Source organism: Typha latifolia, chromosome 13 (genome assembly GCF_019914945.1).
Source record: "Typha latifolia isolate L0001 chromosome 13, TyphaL0001v2, whole genome shotgun sequence".
In the NCBI taxonomy this organism is placed as follows: Eukaryota; Viridiplantae; Streptophyta; class Magnoliopsida; order Poales; family Typhaceae; genus Typha; species Typha latifolia.
This window is the reverse complement of record NC_133098.1, coordinates 8855763-8873738: the sequence shown is the minus strand read 5'-3', so window position 1 is coordinate 8873738 and position 17976 is coordinate 8855763. Positions and strand designations below refer to the sequence as shown.

The following is a 17976-nucleotide window of genomic DNA, read 5'->3' as shown; positions in this document are numbered from 1 at the left end:
AAAGTTTACATTTTATATAAGCGATGTGTATAAATTATATAGGCGGTGCATAATATTTTGTTTAGGGCATGATAATTTTTTTTAAATTTATTAATGCTAAATCAGTAAAAAGGACCCGAAATTGCAATTTGATAATGTGAGCTGATTTTTGCCAATTAAAAAATTAAAATATTTTTTGGTGTAAATCGCCCACCAACATGAACTAATTTTTGTACGGCTGCTTATTTAGTTTTCATTTCTAGCTTTACTCAATTTTTTCTAAAAATATCAAAATTATCTATGCACTAAATTTGATAATATCTTCTTTATAACCTTTACAAAGTATTATTATATTTCTAGTTCTCTTTATCCGGCAATAACAAAGCTCAAATTCTCAAAAGCCATAATTTCTTCTCCACGTTACAATCTCATTCTCTCGGGTGATAAGGACATAGGGCCTCATAATGATCGATCTCCTTCATCGTCAGTCTCCTCTCTTTTCTTTCATTGTCAGCCTCCTCTCTTCTCCTTTATCGTCGATAATAAAATTAGGTAATAAATTATTCTATCTATTTAATTTTTTATAATATAATCTGGTACGTACTAAGTTTTATATTATCAATTTTGATTTGGATTAGTGTAAGTTTATGATGCCAAGTCAATCATTTTATGATCATATCCTCATCTAACTTAAAGATTAAATCATACATACATGTATACAGTTTACAATTAAAAAAAATAACCATAGACGGAATTTGCATACCCTTTATAAAAATGATCGAATGAGTATAAATAAAGCAATCTATTTTAGTCTTGCATATCATTCTAAATTTATTCTTTTGTTTCTTTTTGGTTAAATTTTATAATTCTATCAAATAATTAATATTACCTGACTATATCTATATAGAATTTGTTACAGTTTTACTCCCATCTTATCAATATTGACTGCTATTGATGAGCACTTTCTCTACAGAGTAGATTGGGTTATTTTCTTTATGGAGTATAAGAATTAAGTGCAAAATAGGACATCAATGTCGTCTATACAAGATGATATGGCTACACTTCGTGCAAAAATCACGTCAAAAATTATCATTAGAGTTGAAAAAAAAAGAAGCATTGTACGTTATCAAAAAACTAAAATAATCCAAGTGAAGTTACAATAACCTCAAATATAATTATCATACTAAGAGAGCTAATGCCTCACTTGTCAACACTTTAACGAATGAAGAGTATTGTAGTAATTAAGTGCGCAGACTGATATATTATAACGAAAGCTAATTTTACAAACAATGAAACATATAAGATCTGTATGACATATAAGATTTGTATGTCATATAAGATCTGTATCTGCTTAGAGAAGATAATCAACAATCAAAAAAAGTTCTCAATCAACATTAAACAATTCAGCGTCATGTAGGATACATTGGCCTAAAATTTTATTTGCCAACCACTTTGCTCATGCTCTCATGGTGACTATTATCTTCAAAAAGATAAAAGCCCAAACTATTATTCATGAGAAAGAACATACAGTTTCACCCACTAGTGGCTTATTGGAGAACATAGCTATGGTTAAGAACAGATTGCAAGTATATCCAATCAAAATAAAATATATGAGATGCAGTTAAAAAGACATTCTAGTGAGATTCATGTTTCAATTTGATCAAAGAAGAAGAAAAAATACAAGATAAGATCATGCATATGTGGACAGCAAACTAACAAGGAGCTGACAATATGGAAGAAATGAAGTTCCCTATGTAACAAGCTCCAAAACAAACTAGTGTGCAAAAAATATTAGTCATGTATGGATCATTAAGATAAATGTAGGCTAAAGTAATTAAACAGAGTAACAAGAAAATATTGTGACCTTTGTATCACGAGATTGTGTAACCTAACAAACTATCAAGGAAAGATAAATAAGATGTTTATATCTACTTTTTTACCAATTAATAATATGAGCTAAATGTTAAACATATACACCTCAAATTATGCCAAGCTGAAGGAACCAAAAAACAAAAACCTTATGATGATGCACACTATTAAGCAGGAAAGAGTAATCACGAGCGAGCTTCAATTTGTTGTGAGCTGCAATTTGATCCGATAGCGTAGCATTCTTGTGAAACTCTTCAACTATATAATCTCGGAAATGCCTTTTGCCTCCATCTCTACCTAAATGTTTATCCACAGCTTTTAGAAGTTGGCGATAAACATTCGCGATTCGCATGGTCTCAGACCCCATTTCTTTTCTGCTCAAAAACAACATTCCTTATCTTAGTATATCACACCATGTATAGCTTCGAACGGTGAACTTTGGAAAATTTCAAGAAATTTGGAAAATTTTGACAAATTCAATAACCCCTTCCAGGCAAGCTTCAGTTTCTCTATCACTCTACGATCATAAAAGTTAACCCTGACTAGGTCGTAACATTCACTGCGATTAAGTTTGAAAAAGTGAACTCTTTTTTATTGTGTAAAAGAGTAAAAGAAAACAACTGAAGTTACGAGCATTACTGTACCTGAAATTAATAATTATAGCAGTATACTTGAAGCCTGAGAAACTTCTTTGCACCGGAAGGATAGTTCCTCAATCACCAAAACCGAAGTAAAGAAACAAATAAGCAATGAGTATTCCAGTGATTGCAAGAAAAATTCTAAAAATTCAGAAAAAAAAAATAATAGGAAAAAAAAAACTCCCATCCCTCTCTCGACTGCTGTAGCAGTGAGGAGGAGAAAGTGAGAGAGAGAGAGAGAGAGAGAGACCTAATCTCACCGAAGATCGATATTGCCGAAAAACTACTCGCCGTCGGGCAGGGGAGTAGATGCGTCAGGAGAGCGACCATAGGGAGAGCGACCATAGGGAGAGCGACCATAGGGAGAGGACCCAAGGGAAGAACCAACCTAACCATAGGTTCAGATCCGGGTCGGATCCGACCTGGTAAAGAGCCAAATCTAAGGCTTCCCTTAGAAAGAAACAAAAGATTAGAATAAATTATTTACTTTGAATATCTTTATTTCATATTTTGAGGGAATTTGCAGCAAAACACTATTAGCTTTCTAATCCAAAGAAATAGCCCCCCCAACAAAAATTTATTGAATTGCAAATTTAGGCATTTTTTACTAATTTATTATTTTAATCTTGATGCGCATATTATTAAAGATTAGAGCGTATATTTTGCATAAGCGATGCGTATAAATTATATCGATGATGCGTGATATTTTTTTGAAATCTTAATGCGCACGTCGTTGAAAATTGCAACGTACATTTTGTATAAGCGATGCGTATATATTCCATAGGTGATACATGGCTTTTTTTTTAAGTAGAGAGTACCTTTTGTAAAGACGATGTATATAAATTATATAAGTGATACATGGCTTTTTTTTAATCTCAATACGTATTTTTTTAAAATTAGAGCGTACATTTTGCATAGTCGATGAGTATAAATTACATAGATGATGTATGACGTTTTTAGAACATCATAGTTTTTTTGAGATTTATCAGGACTAAATCAGTAAAAAAAAAGCTCAAAAGCGTAATTTGATAAATGTGGAGCTTATTTCTGCCAATTAGAAATCTGAATGGCTTTTTGCTAAAAATTGCCCATATTTTGGTTGGAATTAAAATTTTAGAATAACTCAACCACTTATTCTAAAATCTAAACACCCTTTTGCTCTCTTAGTAATATATTAAAACATAGTATAATATGGTTAGAATATATTTAATAATATATTAGAATATGTTTATAGCGAAAAAAAATTAATCTGGGGTTTCCATTTGTGATGCTATTTCTAGTATTTATGTTGTGTAAAATATCATCAATTAAATCAAATTATTTTGGGGCAAAATTATAAAGATAACTATGAGAAGATAATATAATATTTTAAAATAAAAGTGAAATGACAAATATCTATTTACATTTAACTAAATTTTGTCCGATATGGGTCGAGAATTTCTTACCCATCTTGATGTCCGGATAATATATGCGAACATGAATATAGTTTGAAGAATAATATATCTATCATATAGTTTAAGATATTATAAAGATAATAGTGATATAAAAGAATTGTTTATACTTTTATATAGTCAATCTATATTCTTATAGTTAATGATTATGCTCTAGATTTCAATTAGTATATTAGAATTTCTCGTGGATCCTAAAATAAAATAGATCTGCTCAATATTCAATGTATATCTAATAAAAATAATTTGAAAATTTTGTTAAAAATGTCATATTATCACACATACCCTAATATACTGGTTTTAATGTCTCAAAAATATCATGACATTAATTTTGTAAAGATAGTTATCATATAAATAAGGTAAAGTAACAATAGACGCAAAATGACTTTAATATCTTAAGAATGTGTTTCGAACCAGCTTGATCTGATTCGTAGTGGTTCTACACGGGAGTTGGGATCCGCGGGTGGAGGTATGGATTCATAGATATACGATGGAGGTGATGATGGAGTAGAGGCCGAGTAGTTGATGGAGGTGGCTCGACAATAAATGATGGTGGTGGTGGTTTGCAGATGCAGATGCGGATGCGATACATGGTTGAAGGCTATGATTGGCCTGCAACTATGGTAAAAACTGTATGGAAGGTAGAAATGGTTAAGATAAAGAGACGAAATGGAAAAAATAGGCCTGCCCTACAAGACTAGAGGGATCGGCGGCAGAGGGAGATTAGAAGTCAGACGAGACCATGCCAACGGAAGAGGTAGCGCTGGTTGGTGAAAAAAAAGATATGAACACTCTTTCTATAGGGGAGCCTGGGAGATAAATAGAAACTTTTTTTGGCTCTTCTGTTAGAGTTGTGATATAACTCCGTATGCATTGCTCCGCTTGCTGCCATTATGACTTAAAGACCAATGGAGATGCAAAGACATTCAGTATGTCTTGTAAAAATTTAACTTATTTTAAGTTTACAAGTAACATCCTATTTTGTATATCTTGAATGTTTCCATCTCTTTCTCCATCTTTATGAAATAAAAATAGATATTGATGCGCAGTTTAGATGAAAAGAAAATATAATGACAATAGTAAATTGGCATGACGCAAGGGACGATTTACAGTAAAAAGAATTTTAATTTTTTAATAGGTAGAAATAGGCTTTTCTATTATTGAATTGTAAATCCAGACATTATTTACTTAAACTCAATTATATTTTCTCTCACTCAATTCAACCGTTTAATCTCGATGTGCATAATGTTAAAAATTAAAGCGCACTATTAATATAAGTGATATTTAGCGATATTTATAAATTATATATATGATGCGTCGCCTTCTTTTTAAAAAAAAAATTTGATGCATACATTGTTGAAAATTGTAGTTTATATTTTGTATAGCCGTACGTATCTATTACATAAGTGATGTGTTGCATTTTTTTTTTTTAATTAGAACATACATTTTACATAGGTCGGCTTATAAACTATATAGGTAATGTGTGACCTTTTTTTTAATCTCGATATGCATATTATTAAAATTAGAGCTTATATTTTACATAAGCGATATGTATAAATTACATAGAAAATGCATGACATTTTGTTTAGGAGACAACAATTTTTTAAGGTTTGTTAATGCTAAATTAGTAAAAAAAATCCGAAATTGCAATTAGAAAATGCGGGCCTATTTCTGCTAATTAGAAAATTAAAATATTGTTTAATTTTTGTACCATGTAGTTTTCATTCGCAGCTTTACGCAATCTTTTCTAAAAATATCAAAATTATCTATGCACTAAATTTGATAATATCTTCTTACATTAAATACAATTAAATTTTATAACATTTACAAAATATAATTATATTTTTAGTTCTCTTTATTCAGCAGTAACAAGAAGCTCATTCTCAAAAGCCATAATTTCTTCTCCACATTACAATCTCATTCTCTCGGGTGATGAGAAGTTCAAGTATGTCCTACTAGGACCTCACAATGATCGATTTCCTTCATCGTCAGCCTCCTCTCTTCTCATTCATCGTCGATAACAAAATTAGTTCCAAATTGTTCTATCTATTCAATTTTTCATAATACAATCTGCTACGTACTAAGTTTGACATTATCAAGTTTGATTTGGATTAGTGTAACTTTGTGATGCCAAATCAATTATTTTATGATCATATCCTCATCTAACTTAAAGCTTGGGATAAATCATACGTACATGTATACGGTTTACAATTAAAAAAGACAACCATAGACGAAATTTGTATGCCCTTTTATGAAAATGATCAAATGAGCATAAATTAAGCTATCTGTTTTAGTTTTGCAAATCGTTCTAAATTTATTCTTTTATTTCTTTCTTTGGTTAAATTTAATAATTCTATCAATTAATTAATATTACCTGAATACTATATCTATATAAAATTTGTGTTACAGTTTTACTCCTATCTTATCAGATAAAACTTTGATGTGAAAAATAAACTAATAAAATAATTAGTTTACTTATCAATATTGCCTGCTATTGATGAGATCTTTATCTATAGAGTATATTCGGTTATTTTCTTTATAGAGTATATGAATTAAGTGCAAAGTAGGAATCGATATCATCTATACAAGATGATATGGCTACACTTTGTGCAAAAATCAAGACAAAAATTATCATTACAGTTGAAAGAAAAAGAAGCATTGTAAGTGATCAAGAAAAGAAAATAATCCAAGTGAAGCTACAACAATCTCAAATATAATTATCATGGTGAGACAGCTAAAGCCTCACTTGTCAGCACTTTAACGAATGAAGAATACTATAATAATTAAGCGCGCATACTGATATATTGTAACGAAAGCTAATTTTATGAACAATAAAATTATATGCGGGACAATCTGAAGTATATGAAACAATGATTGTGAAATGTTATTTTCTAAAATCAAGTCCATATATGCTATTTCCTAAAATACTTGCAAAACAAATATTCCTTAGATGTTATTTTTTTGAAATATTTGTGTACAGCGTTTAACAGCAAAGTATTTTGACACACAATCTATATAATTTTATTCACAGGTACAAATCCTTCCAAATTCTTTTTGGAGACCATCAAGAATCGCATTAATAGCTTTGCTATTCCATCCCAAAATATCATGATTAGTTTTGTCCCACTCTTTGATAGACTTGAAAATATTAGTTTCTCCAAATTTATCAAGAAAAATAATCATAAACAACTGAAAGTCAAACTCCTTTGTCAATAAATTTAAGAAAAGCTTTCATCTTAGCTTAACAATAAAAATAAGAAGCGTAACAATAAATAAGTCTTCTTTAGGTAAATTTATATCTCTATAATTTCTCTAAATTAAGAGTAACATGCTTTAATATCAATTGAGGTTTCAGGAGAGATATAGAAACCCAGATCAGCTAAGAGAAAGAGATATAAAAGTCAAAATCAAGCTAAACTAGAAAAGGTGAAAAAATTTAGAACCAAATCTAAATTGGTTTAGAAAACCGAATCCTATTAGGTTTAGAAAAACCGAATAAGAATCGAACTCTAAAAATTAAAATTAAAAGGAGATAAAAATTTGAATACTACTCTAACCCCGTCCAGCCGAGGTCCTAAAAACTTAACCATTAGTCTTATTTTCTTCTTCTTTTTGACTTGATTTATCTGCACAATCCATCTTTATGAAATAAAAAGAGACATTGATGCATAGTTTAGTTGAGAAAATATAATGACAATTTCAACTCCCATCTCAATAGGATATGGGCATGACCAGCAAGGGGCAATTTACAGTGAAAAAAGTTTTAGTTTTTAAATCGACTGAAATAGGCTTTTCTATTATCGAATTGTAAATTTAGATATTTTTACTAACTTAGACTTAATTATCTTTTATATAATTCAATCATATAATCTTAATGCGCACATTGTTAAAAATTAAAGTGTACCTTTTGTATAAATAGTATGTATAGATTATATATATAATACGTGGTCTTCTTTTTTTAATTTTGATGCGCACATCGTTAGAAATTGCAGCTTATATTTTGTATAGGTGGTGCGTATATATTACATAAGTGATGTGTTGTGTTTTTTTTTTAAATTAGAGCATACATTTTGCATAAACGAGCCTATAAATTATATAAGTGATGTGTGACTTTTTTTTTTAAATCTCAATATGCATATTGTTAAATTTTAGAGCTTATATTTTGCATAGGTGACGTATATATTTTACATAGATGATGCGTGACGTTTTCTAAGATGCTAAATAAATTACAGCTTGTTGAAAACATATTTCTTTTATTCTAAATCTCTTATATGTTATTAATGCTAAATAAGTTCTTCTTTCTTTTACATTAAATTTGTTGTTTAGAATTTAGATATTAGTTATTTTTCTTAAAAAGGATACATTTAATTATTTAAAATTCTTACTCCATATTTTCTAAAAATGAAGGAAGAACTTAATTTTTATGAAAATTGAATTGTTCATTCAAAGATAAAGATAATCTTCCGATCCACTAGTTATTGAATTCTTAGTAAATGTAGATAAAGAAGAGATTTATGTTATCTAATAGAAATGTAATTTAATTTGTCACGACAATTTCTCTAAATTTCTCAAGGAGAATAGTCATAAACAATTGAAAGTCCAACTCATTCATCAATAGGTTTAAGAAAACCTCTCATATTATCTTTTCAATAACAATGAGAAGCCTAATAGTAAATAAATCTTCTTAAGGTAAATATATATCTCTAGTATTTATCTAAATTAAGAATAACATATTTTAATACCAATTGAGGTTTCGCGAGAGATATAAAAACCTAAACCGACTAAGAGAAAGAGATATAAAAAGTCAAACTAGAAAAGTTAAAAAAAATTATACTAAATCTAAGTTAGTTTAGAAAATTGAATCCTATTAGGTTTAAAAAAATCAAACAAGAATCAAACTCTAAAAATCGAAATCAATTAAGAGATGAAAATCTGAATACTACCCTAACCCCATTCCTAAAAACTAAAGCTTTAATCTTCTTTTTTTGACTTGATTTATTCGTACAATCTGATATTTCATAAACTATGTGATCAGACCATACATCCGAATCTAACTCGTACAACTCAAATAAAAGTTGGCATTCCAAGAGCAACAGAAATTTAAAAATTAAATATTCCTTTCTAAATTCTTATATGTTAAGATGACATGAGCTAACTCAACCCAAAATTTTAAATAAATATTTTTTTATAAATGTCGAGAAACTAAAACCCTACCGCAAGGGAGGGGCAATTTGCAATAAAAAGTCATTCAGTTTTCTAATTTGCAGAAATAGGCCCCAATTTATCAAATTACAATTTTGGGCCTTTTTAACTGATTTAGTCCAAAAAAATTCCAAAAAGACTACTATGTCCTAAAAGTGTCACGCAATCACTTATATAATTCATACGCATCAACTATACAAAATGTACACTCTTTTTTATAAATATATATCAAAATTTAAAAAAAAATGTTATGCATCACCTATGTAATTTATACGCATCGCCTATACAAAAGGTACGCTCTAATTTCAAAAAAAAAATGTCACACATCACCTATGTAATATATACGCATCGCCTATGCAAAATATATGCTACAATTTTCAACGATGTGCGCATCGAAATTTAAAAAAAAAATACTACAATCACCTATGTAATTTATACGCATCATTTATATAAAAAGTACGCTCTAATATTAACAATGTGCACATTGAGATTAAAAGGGTAAATTAGTCTAAATCAGTAAAAAAAACTAGGAAAATTTGTATATAACACCCTGCCTTTTAGCTAAATTTGCATTTACACCCTACGTTTTCACTATTTGCATATCGAGCCCTATGATTCAATTAATATTTGCAAAAAACACCATGGGTTAGATTATAACTAACACCGTTTGGGCAGATGAGAATATTCCATCAAATTTACAATTAATTTTCTTAAATGATGAAAATACCCTTATACTTCTTCTTCTTCTTCTTCCTCCTCCATATTTCTACTTCTTCTCTCTTCCTCTCTTTTAGGGCAGAACCCTATAGTTTCTTCAGATCAAGAAAAGGTAGGATTTTCTCTTCTAACAACTCTCTCTTCTCCTCCTCTATCTTGGGTTTGATATTTTTTTAGATTTCGCTTTAGATTTGGAAAATGGCATAGTTTCGATTTTTGAAAATGGCACAGCTTGGGTTTTAGTTTTTACAACAATTTCAGTGATCAAATCCTAAACATACATCCTATTCGAAATGTTAAAGTATGGATTTCAGAAATGGCATAGCTATTAGCTAATTAATGAGCTCAAATTTACTTTTTATGTAGCTCCCAAAGGATTAATGTCATCATCAATGAGCTCAAATTTGAGTTGCAATGATGTGGGCGAAAATTTTAGTTGCCCTTGTGGTAGGGGTGTTTGCAAAATTCGAGTTTCTAATACGAAGAAGAACAAAAATAGAAGATTTTACTCTTGCCCTGGACATAAGGTATGATTTGCAATTTAATTAATATTCTACTGGTGTTTGATTGAAGTATTAACAGTCTCAATGCATGATGATCGTTGCGATTATTTCACATGGTGCGACGATGTCAATTTTCGCCCGATAGATCTGAAATACCAACTAACTAGAATTGAGTTGAAGATGGATATGCTAGAGAAGAAGATGGGATGGCTCTTTATGTGCATTTGCCTTGGTGTAATAGTATTAAGTGTATATGTGGCAATCTTAGTATAGATAATTGATGAGTGATGTATCAATGACAATCTTAGTGAAATTAAATGATGATTGTGTTATGTATCAATTTGAAAAATTTTGTGTTCTAAATAAAATTTGTAAATTGATAGTAGTTGTTGTTGTTGTAAAGCTAACTATTGATAGTAGTTGTTGTTGTTATAATTGATAGTAGTTTTCTGTAAAAACCTGAACTAAACAACTACTATCAAAACTAAACTAAACATACAAAACTAAACTGAACTTTACAACAAAACTAAACTGAACTTTATAATAACCAAACTAAACTTTACAACAACTAAACTTAAACTTTACAACAACTGTACAAAACTAAGTTTATAACAACTAAATATACAACAACTAAACATACAACAATTTGGATTTATAGATTATCCACATTTACAATAACTAAACATACAAAACGAAACTAAACTTTACAACAAGTAAATCTGAACTTTACAACAACTATACAAAGCTAAGTTTATAACAACCTGGATTTACAGATTACCCACATTTATAATAACTAAACATACAAAACTAAACTAAACTTTATAACAACTAAATCTAAACTTTACAACAACTGTACAAAGCTAAGTTTATAACAACCTGGATTTACAGATTATCCATATTTACAACTAAACATATAAAATTTGTAACCAACCAAGCTTCTGATACTATAAAAATTACACAACTTGTTATGCTAAAAGCTATTATAATCTGGTACTAAGCCATTGAATTAACAAAGCTTCTGATACAATTACTAAGCCATATATTTTCTCCAAAGCCATCTCTCTTCCCCTCCATACTTTCCAATACCCGAGCTCAACTTGATATGCATCCTTTAAACGAGCCTTGATAACTTTAGTAGAAATGTCTGGCTCAACCCTAATACAATCAATTATCTTGTTGCATATCCAACTAGCTTTGGCCATCTTATTTCCACAAATATTGACAACCTCACATGTATGCTCCCCTTTCACTGTTTTCACCTGGATTAGTGTGCCACCATGTATAGTTGAAGCATGCAATCTCTAAGAACACTCTTCTTTGGCACATTTAACAGTTACCCTATGCTTCTCATTATGAAGATAGATTGTTTGAAAATGGTGTTTGATTGCATAGTCTCTAAGGGCATCCCTAAACATGTAAACATTGTCAAACATGCTCCCTACTGCAAGTGATGAATCCTCCGCCTCTCGCTTATATGTGTGGATTCTAAATTGTTCAACATCATCCTCAGAAGATAAAATATTATCAACTTCTTGCTCATTTATAGCAGCATCTTCATCACTATCACTACTAGTAGAGCATTCTGAAGCACTTGTGGAAAATTCAACATCATCTCCCAAAATACCTGCAATATTTATTTCTCCAACATTATCTTCAACATTATCTCCAGCATCATCTCCAACATTATCTAGAGATATATTTGGATTGTTTGCCACTGACTTTGAAGGTCCTTCTCCTAAGGCTTTTGATGAATTTATGCCACGGATCTCAGTACCAACTACAAACATATCAATATGATCTTCAGATTTACATAAATCAATCATTCTAAGAACATCATGATCTGAAAATACAACATTATATACTTTCCTTGGACCCGGTCTCCTATAACATATACGTAAGGCAACTTGCCTATCCATCTTTGTTTGATCAAAAATATAATCCAACAGATCTATGAAATTTATGTAGTCTCGTTCTACAGTGAATGTCATTTGTCTCCCATTAACATATTTAGATTGTAAAATACTTCGATTTGTCTTCCATGATCCACCATAGTGGAGCCGTATTGTCGAAACATCATCCTCCATCTGAAATGAAACCCATGACCAAGAATAAACAAATCGTTTAATAGTAAGAGAATAATTTATTGTGTTGTGTTGGGACCACACATGAAATATAATTAACAAACTATACTTTATAGGGACCACAGAGAAATATTTAACAGAAACAAATATTTAATTGCTCTATGGAGATCATACAAGAAATATAATTAACAAACTTATGTAGAGGGACCACATAAGAAATACAATTAACAAACTATTTACTGTATATAAACTACAAAGATAACAGAAACAAATATTTAATTACTCTATGGGGATCATACAAGAAATATAATTAATAAAAGGATCATATAAGACCAAATGCTTTACAACTTGACGGCAAGAAATATATCATCCTTAAATGTAGTATGTAGGGACTATATAAGAAACATGACAGTATGAAAGATGCTTTACAACATTATTTTTCCCTATTTGAGCAGAATAAGACCAAATGATTTACAACATTACTTTTCCCAAATCTAATGGAAGATCTAGCGAGGAAGACAATAAACCCTCTCATTACTAACCTTCACCTCTGTGAAAAGATACGACTAGCCGGAGACTTAGCCAGGAGAGAGAGCGTCACCAACTTTAGTAGAGAGTGGCCAACTAGACAACCGATAAGAAGATAGCGCAACCTACTACAACTGAGAAGAGCAGCCGGAGATCCACCATTAACAATGATCCCATTGAGGGTTTTCTGAAATCTGAGATAGATTTGGGTATTCGTTGGGTTAAGCTTGGTTAGGTTAAGTTAGGTTAGGTTAGGTTAGGTTAGGCTGGGTTAGGTTGGGTTGGGTTGGGTAACTTAGACGAGGGTATTTTGGTAATCATATTAGTGTAGTTAATTTAACCGTGGGGTTTGGTTAAGTTAAGCTAACAGAACTAACAGCAGGGTGTTTTCTGCAAATATTAATTGAATCATAGGGCTCGATCTACAAATAGTGAAAATGTAGGGTGTAAATACAAATTTAGCTAAAAGACAGGGTGTTATATACAAATTTCCCAAAAAAACTAAGTTTGCTATTTGATAAATGGGGAGGCCTATTTCGCTAAAAGGTTTTTACTGCAAATTACCCCGCAAGGAAGATATTTTCTTTTTTTTTTCTTTTTTGCAACTTTTCCTTTATTCTATTCCTTTCGGATTGGATAACGGATTTCGAAACCAGACCCGCACCGCAAGCCCCCCTCTCTTCCTGCGAGCTGCGGCCGCTCCATCTCCTCCTCGTTCGCTCGCCTCTTCCTACTCTAGAGAGAGAGAGAGAGAGAGAGAGAGAGAGAGAGAGAGATGTCGTACATGCGAGGAGATCTGCTGACGAAGACGAGGAAGCTGGTGAAAGGCCTCGCGAAACCAACCCCAGTTTGGCTCAAAGCCATGGAAGAGTAATCCTTCTCTCCTTCTCGTTTCCTAAGCATCACAATCGATTTCCTTTAATTGGTCTCAATCAAAATGGAGTCTTGGTTAGTTACGCCCTCCCCTCGAGAATGAGTCTAGATTAAGTTGATTTATCCCTCGGTTGTAAGTTGTAAGTAGATTGTGGAGCGAAAGGTGCTTCCTTTATTTAGCTGTTCTTAGTTTGAATCATAAACCAGGGCGCCCCCTGTGACGTTTCCTCTCACGGATGGGAAGATCAAGAAGATTGAAATGCCAGAGGATGTCTATGTCAAGAGATTCTACAAGAAGCATCCGGATTCTCTCTACCACGATGCGGTCAAGTAAATCCTATTCCATGTTGTGTTCCCCACCCTTGTTTTGATAATTCAAATTATTTTTGTAGTTGATCATCTTGAAATTTTGATTGGGCAGCTCGATTGGTGAGTAGAACTTTTGTTTGATAATTGCGATGAAATGTGGAGCATTTTCAATGGAGAATGCACTGTTTTCTGGTTGTAAAAGCTATATGTTTTAGTTCTTTCTGGATCATTAAGCTTTGTGTGTGTGGACCAATCATTCACTATTTTTCCGCTCTGAACTCAGTCCAATCACTTGAGTTCTAAATGCATCTCATGACTCGCATTATAAGTTGTAGTCGTGTAGTCGACCTTCAGTGCCTCATTAGCCTTTCTAATGTAGAGGCATTTTTTTTACTTCATTCATTTTTGTAGCTTATGCACCAGAGAAAGGAGTTACTTAAGCCGATTAATTAATTAAAAAATTCATTGTTTTGATGGTTGGTTCAAATTTTTTTCTAGAAATGCAACTTTGATGATGCTAACCTTTCTCCTTTCACTTGTTTTTCATGTATTATTATTCTTTTGATCTTCTCATAATCGTTGCAACAACATATTTCTTCTCTGAGTGAACATACTAAGTTTTGTCTCCATCTTCAACAGGATAAGTGGATTTGATCCACCTCCTTCACGAGTTTTTGCATGGCGTGTATTGGAGCTAAAAGGGCAGGGAGTCAGGGAAGATGAAGCTATGGCTGTAGCTGATGTAAATACTTGCCATTAGAAGTTTTCAACAAAAAATAAATCATGATAAGAATGGATGATAGATAGTCTGTGCTTTTTCTCTATTTCTTATTAATGCATGAATCTCCTACCTGGATTATGCTTTTATCATTTAAATTTGAACATTTGCAGAAGATCTACTCCTTTATACGTTTATCCTTTTCCATTTTAGATGGAGTATCGAGCTGAGAAGAAGGAAAAGAAGAAGGCATACACAGAGTTGAAACAAATTGCACGCCTTCAAGGGAAGAAGCCACCTCCAAACCCATACCCAAGCGCCATTAAAGAAATACAAGCGGAGGAGAAGAAGTATGTTAGAGATCGTTTCTTTAATCCCAAAGTACTTGAGATTGTGGAAAAGATGAAAGAAGAAAAAGCTGTCGAGATGCAAGAGCAACAAAGAGGAGGAGGAGGTGGTGGTGGTGGTGGTGGCGGCGGCGGCCGTGGCGGCGGCGGCCGTGGCAATCAGTCTGGTGGTTGGGGCAATCAGCCTAGTGGTTGGGGCAATCAGTCTGGTGGTTGGGGTGGTCGTCAACGTTGGTGAAATCCCTCGGTACCTAAATCAAACTTATCATGCTCTTTCTTTGTGATTTGCTTGCTTACAAGTTGCTTAGCTGTCAAAATGAATGATGGAACACAGCAATGAAATATTTTCAAATGGTTTTAGTGTTTTTTTTCCTGTCTGTGTGCAATAAATATAGAATGTTTTGCATCATTTGGTATCAGAATTTAAAGATAACTTTCCAGTGGCATATGTAGCTCTGTGATACTTACTTTCCTCAAAGTCAAGCGGAAATTACTTTTTCTTTATCTTGGATTTCTCATTCTCAATTTTGTGGAATATTCGTTTCCACTTGTAGTTCCTTACTATCAGTAAATTTTCTTGTTTATTAGTAGCATATTTAAGCTTTGAAGTATTGAAATATAATACATGTACTTTAATCTGCTTGATCCTCTATTAGGAATGAGAGGGAGACTGATGTGAGGAGAAATGCATAGATGTTTTGGTCAAATATTTCTACCTGTTATGTATGAGTTGCATCACGACTATACTGCATGTATTATGATGACAATGCACAAGAAACTTATTTCTATTTCCTGGCGAGCATGATGGATGATACCATGGCCTTTTGGCAATCTTGATGTCATTCAGATATCAGAATATCCAAATAATCACATATTTTGAGACAATAAGAAAGGTTTTTGTGCCTGTGTCAAATGATTGCTAAAACATCTTGGGCAAGGCCGGAATCATACATCAAACTGATAGAGGTTCTTGCATTGGCAATCTGTTGTAAAGAGGGACCAAAAAAAATTCGGTCAAATTGTTTCCACATGTGTACATTTCTTCAGTGTGATTCACCAAAACTTGTAGTTGTTCAGAAGATTTGATATGATCACAGTTCTTGAATAGACTCTTGGAGAGGCATTCAGAAATATACCTTTTTAAGGTTTTCTGCTGCAAACTTGGTATCATACTTTAGCTTAATGGTATGTTCTCAGTCCAGCAATGTCCAAGCATTTAACAGAAGTCCTATAGGAAGCACAAGCAATGGACAGGAATAGTAAGAATTTAGGTGCATTGACCCTTTATTCTAAATCCATATGATGTAAGTATGTAACATTCTATATAACATATGATTAACAATTATTATGATTCAAAATGCCTTCTTATGACCACTAACCTTTCCATTTAGTTTTTACTCTTAGACATTTTTCACTAATCCCATAGCATCCGGCCCTCTTGTCCAAATAAATGGTGAACTTGTACCAACTTGGAAAAGGGAAAAAGAATGGAGAAGAAAAGAAAGTGAACCTTCGGTCATTATCTTTTATGTTGGATTTAGGATTATGAAATACGCATATTGCATGTGTCATTTGAGTCCTTTTTTTTTTCTTATATTATTTCACTTCTTAAGTGGATACCTCCATCATCTTGCTTTAATCCTATAAATCTCTGCTGATTGCAGGTCTTCAGAAGCTCTACTAAGCCAGGAACATCACCCATCAGCAGTTGGCCAATAGGGCTAGCAGCAGGCAGACCTTTCCAAGAATGCCGATAAATAAACATGACTAGTAACCAGGGTGCTCACTGCTCGCTGGATCTCTCAAGACTAGTTCGCAGAAGCAACTCGTTATTTGATCTTTCATTTGCAGATTTTGCTCCTATTTCTGTGATGGTATTTAGATGTCGATGTTCATTTTATAATCATATTTCATACTTTCTTTTTAAAATTCAAATCTCTATTAGAAGCTTGTGATACATCCTTGTTGATTTCTCAATGAACATTTCGATTTTGGAATATTTTCTGTTGTGGTTTCTATAGATAATGGCTGCAAGTTATGCCACAGTATGGACAAATCCTGCATGTTAGCCTAGTCTCCAGATGTTGTAGCTCCTTTTTTGGGCCAATATGTTTGGCTGCAGGATAACTTCTCGATTATAGATTTGAGAAAAACAAATAGAAAAAATTAAAAACTCTTAAATATTTATTAATCAATAAAAAAGAATTATAAGCTTTTATATAGGCAAAATAAAGTAAAAGATAAAAAGAAGAAAATAGTCATATAAAGCTAGTCAAAGCTCTCGTCAAGGTGTAGCTCTCTTATGCCCACGAGAATAAACATGACGAAGTGATGTCAATACTGGGTTTTTGATGGGCCAATTTTAAATTATGTACTTCAGCCTCCCCTTAAAGAGCTTAGGTGGTGGTTAGGGAGTGCATGACTGGTTTAATCTTTCACTTCTTGTTATGTGGTGGTGGAAATTGCTCAACTTGGAACCCTTCTAGATGGAATGATGTCGTGCTAGAGCTTAGAACATTCCACTCACAGACATCCCACCTACATGCCGAGGGTAGTTACTCTGTTTCAGGTTAGGGTCTCCTTCAACCCGGACATTTATATTATTCTTTTTGCACACTTCATAGTTTTATTACGAAATTCACACTTATTGAGCACTTAATTTTTTCTGTTTTACAGCTTTATTAGAAAATCTACCAAGTGTATTTTTACATGTTATTTAACACTTGTATTTTTACAAATTTTATAACTTTATTACGTAATTCAC

At 32.1% G+C, this 17976-nt stretch overlaps 1 protein-coding gene across 2 annotated transcripts; it reads left to right on the top strand.

Annotated features, from left to right (window-relative positions):
• The first annotated feature begins 13594 nt into the window (after positions 1-13594).
• LOC140800464 (uncharacterized) lies at positions 13595-17211 on the top strand. 2 transcript variants are annotated; one of them, XM_073155272.1, is made up of 5 exons: positions 13595-13835; positions 14046-14168; positions 14787-14889; positions 15079-15459; positions 16877-17211. In XM_073155272.1, exons 1-4 carry the CDS (start codon positions 13741-13743, stop codon positions 15448-15450), a joined length of 693 nt encoding a protein of 230 aa, XP_073011373.1. In that variant the 5' UTR covers positions 13595-13740; the 3' UTR covers positions 15451-15459; positions 16877-17211. The 2 variants fall into 2 exon arrangements, with proteins under 2 accessions (XP_073011373.1, XP_073011374.1); XM_073155273.1 differs by lacking the exon at positions 14046-14168.
• The last annotated feature ends 765 nt before the right edge of the window (positions 17212-17976 follow it).

Bases quoted from the DNA above. Each gene is read 5' to 3' on its own strand.
- LOC140800464 (XM_073155272.1), top strand. From the start codon at position 13,741: ATGTCGTACATGCGAGGAGATCTGCTGACGAAGACGAGGAAGCTGGTG. The intron at 14,169-14,786 runs GTAAATCCTATT...CATCTTCAACAG, and splicing joins CTCTACCACGATGCGGTCAA to GATAAGTGGATTTGATCCAC. The intron at 14,890-15,078 runs GTAAATACTTGC...TTTCCATTTTAG, and splicing joins AAGCTATGGCTGTAGCTGAT to ATGGAGTATCGAGCTGAGAA.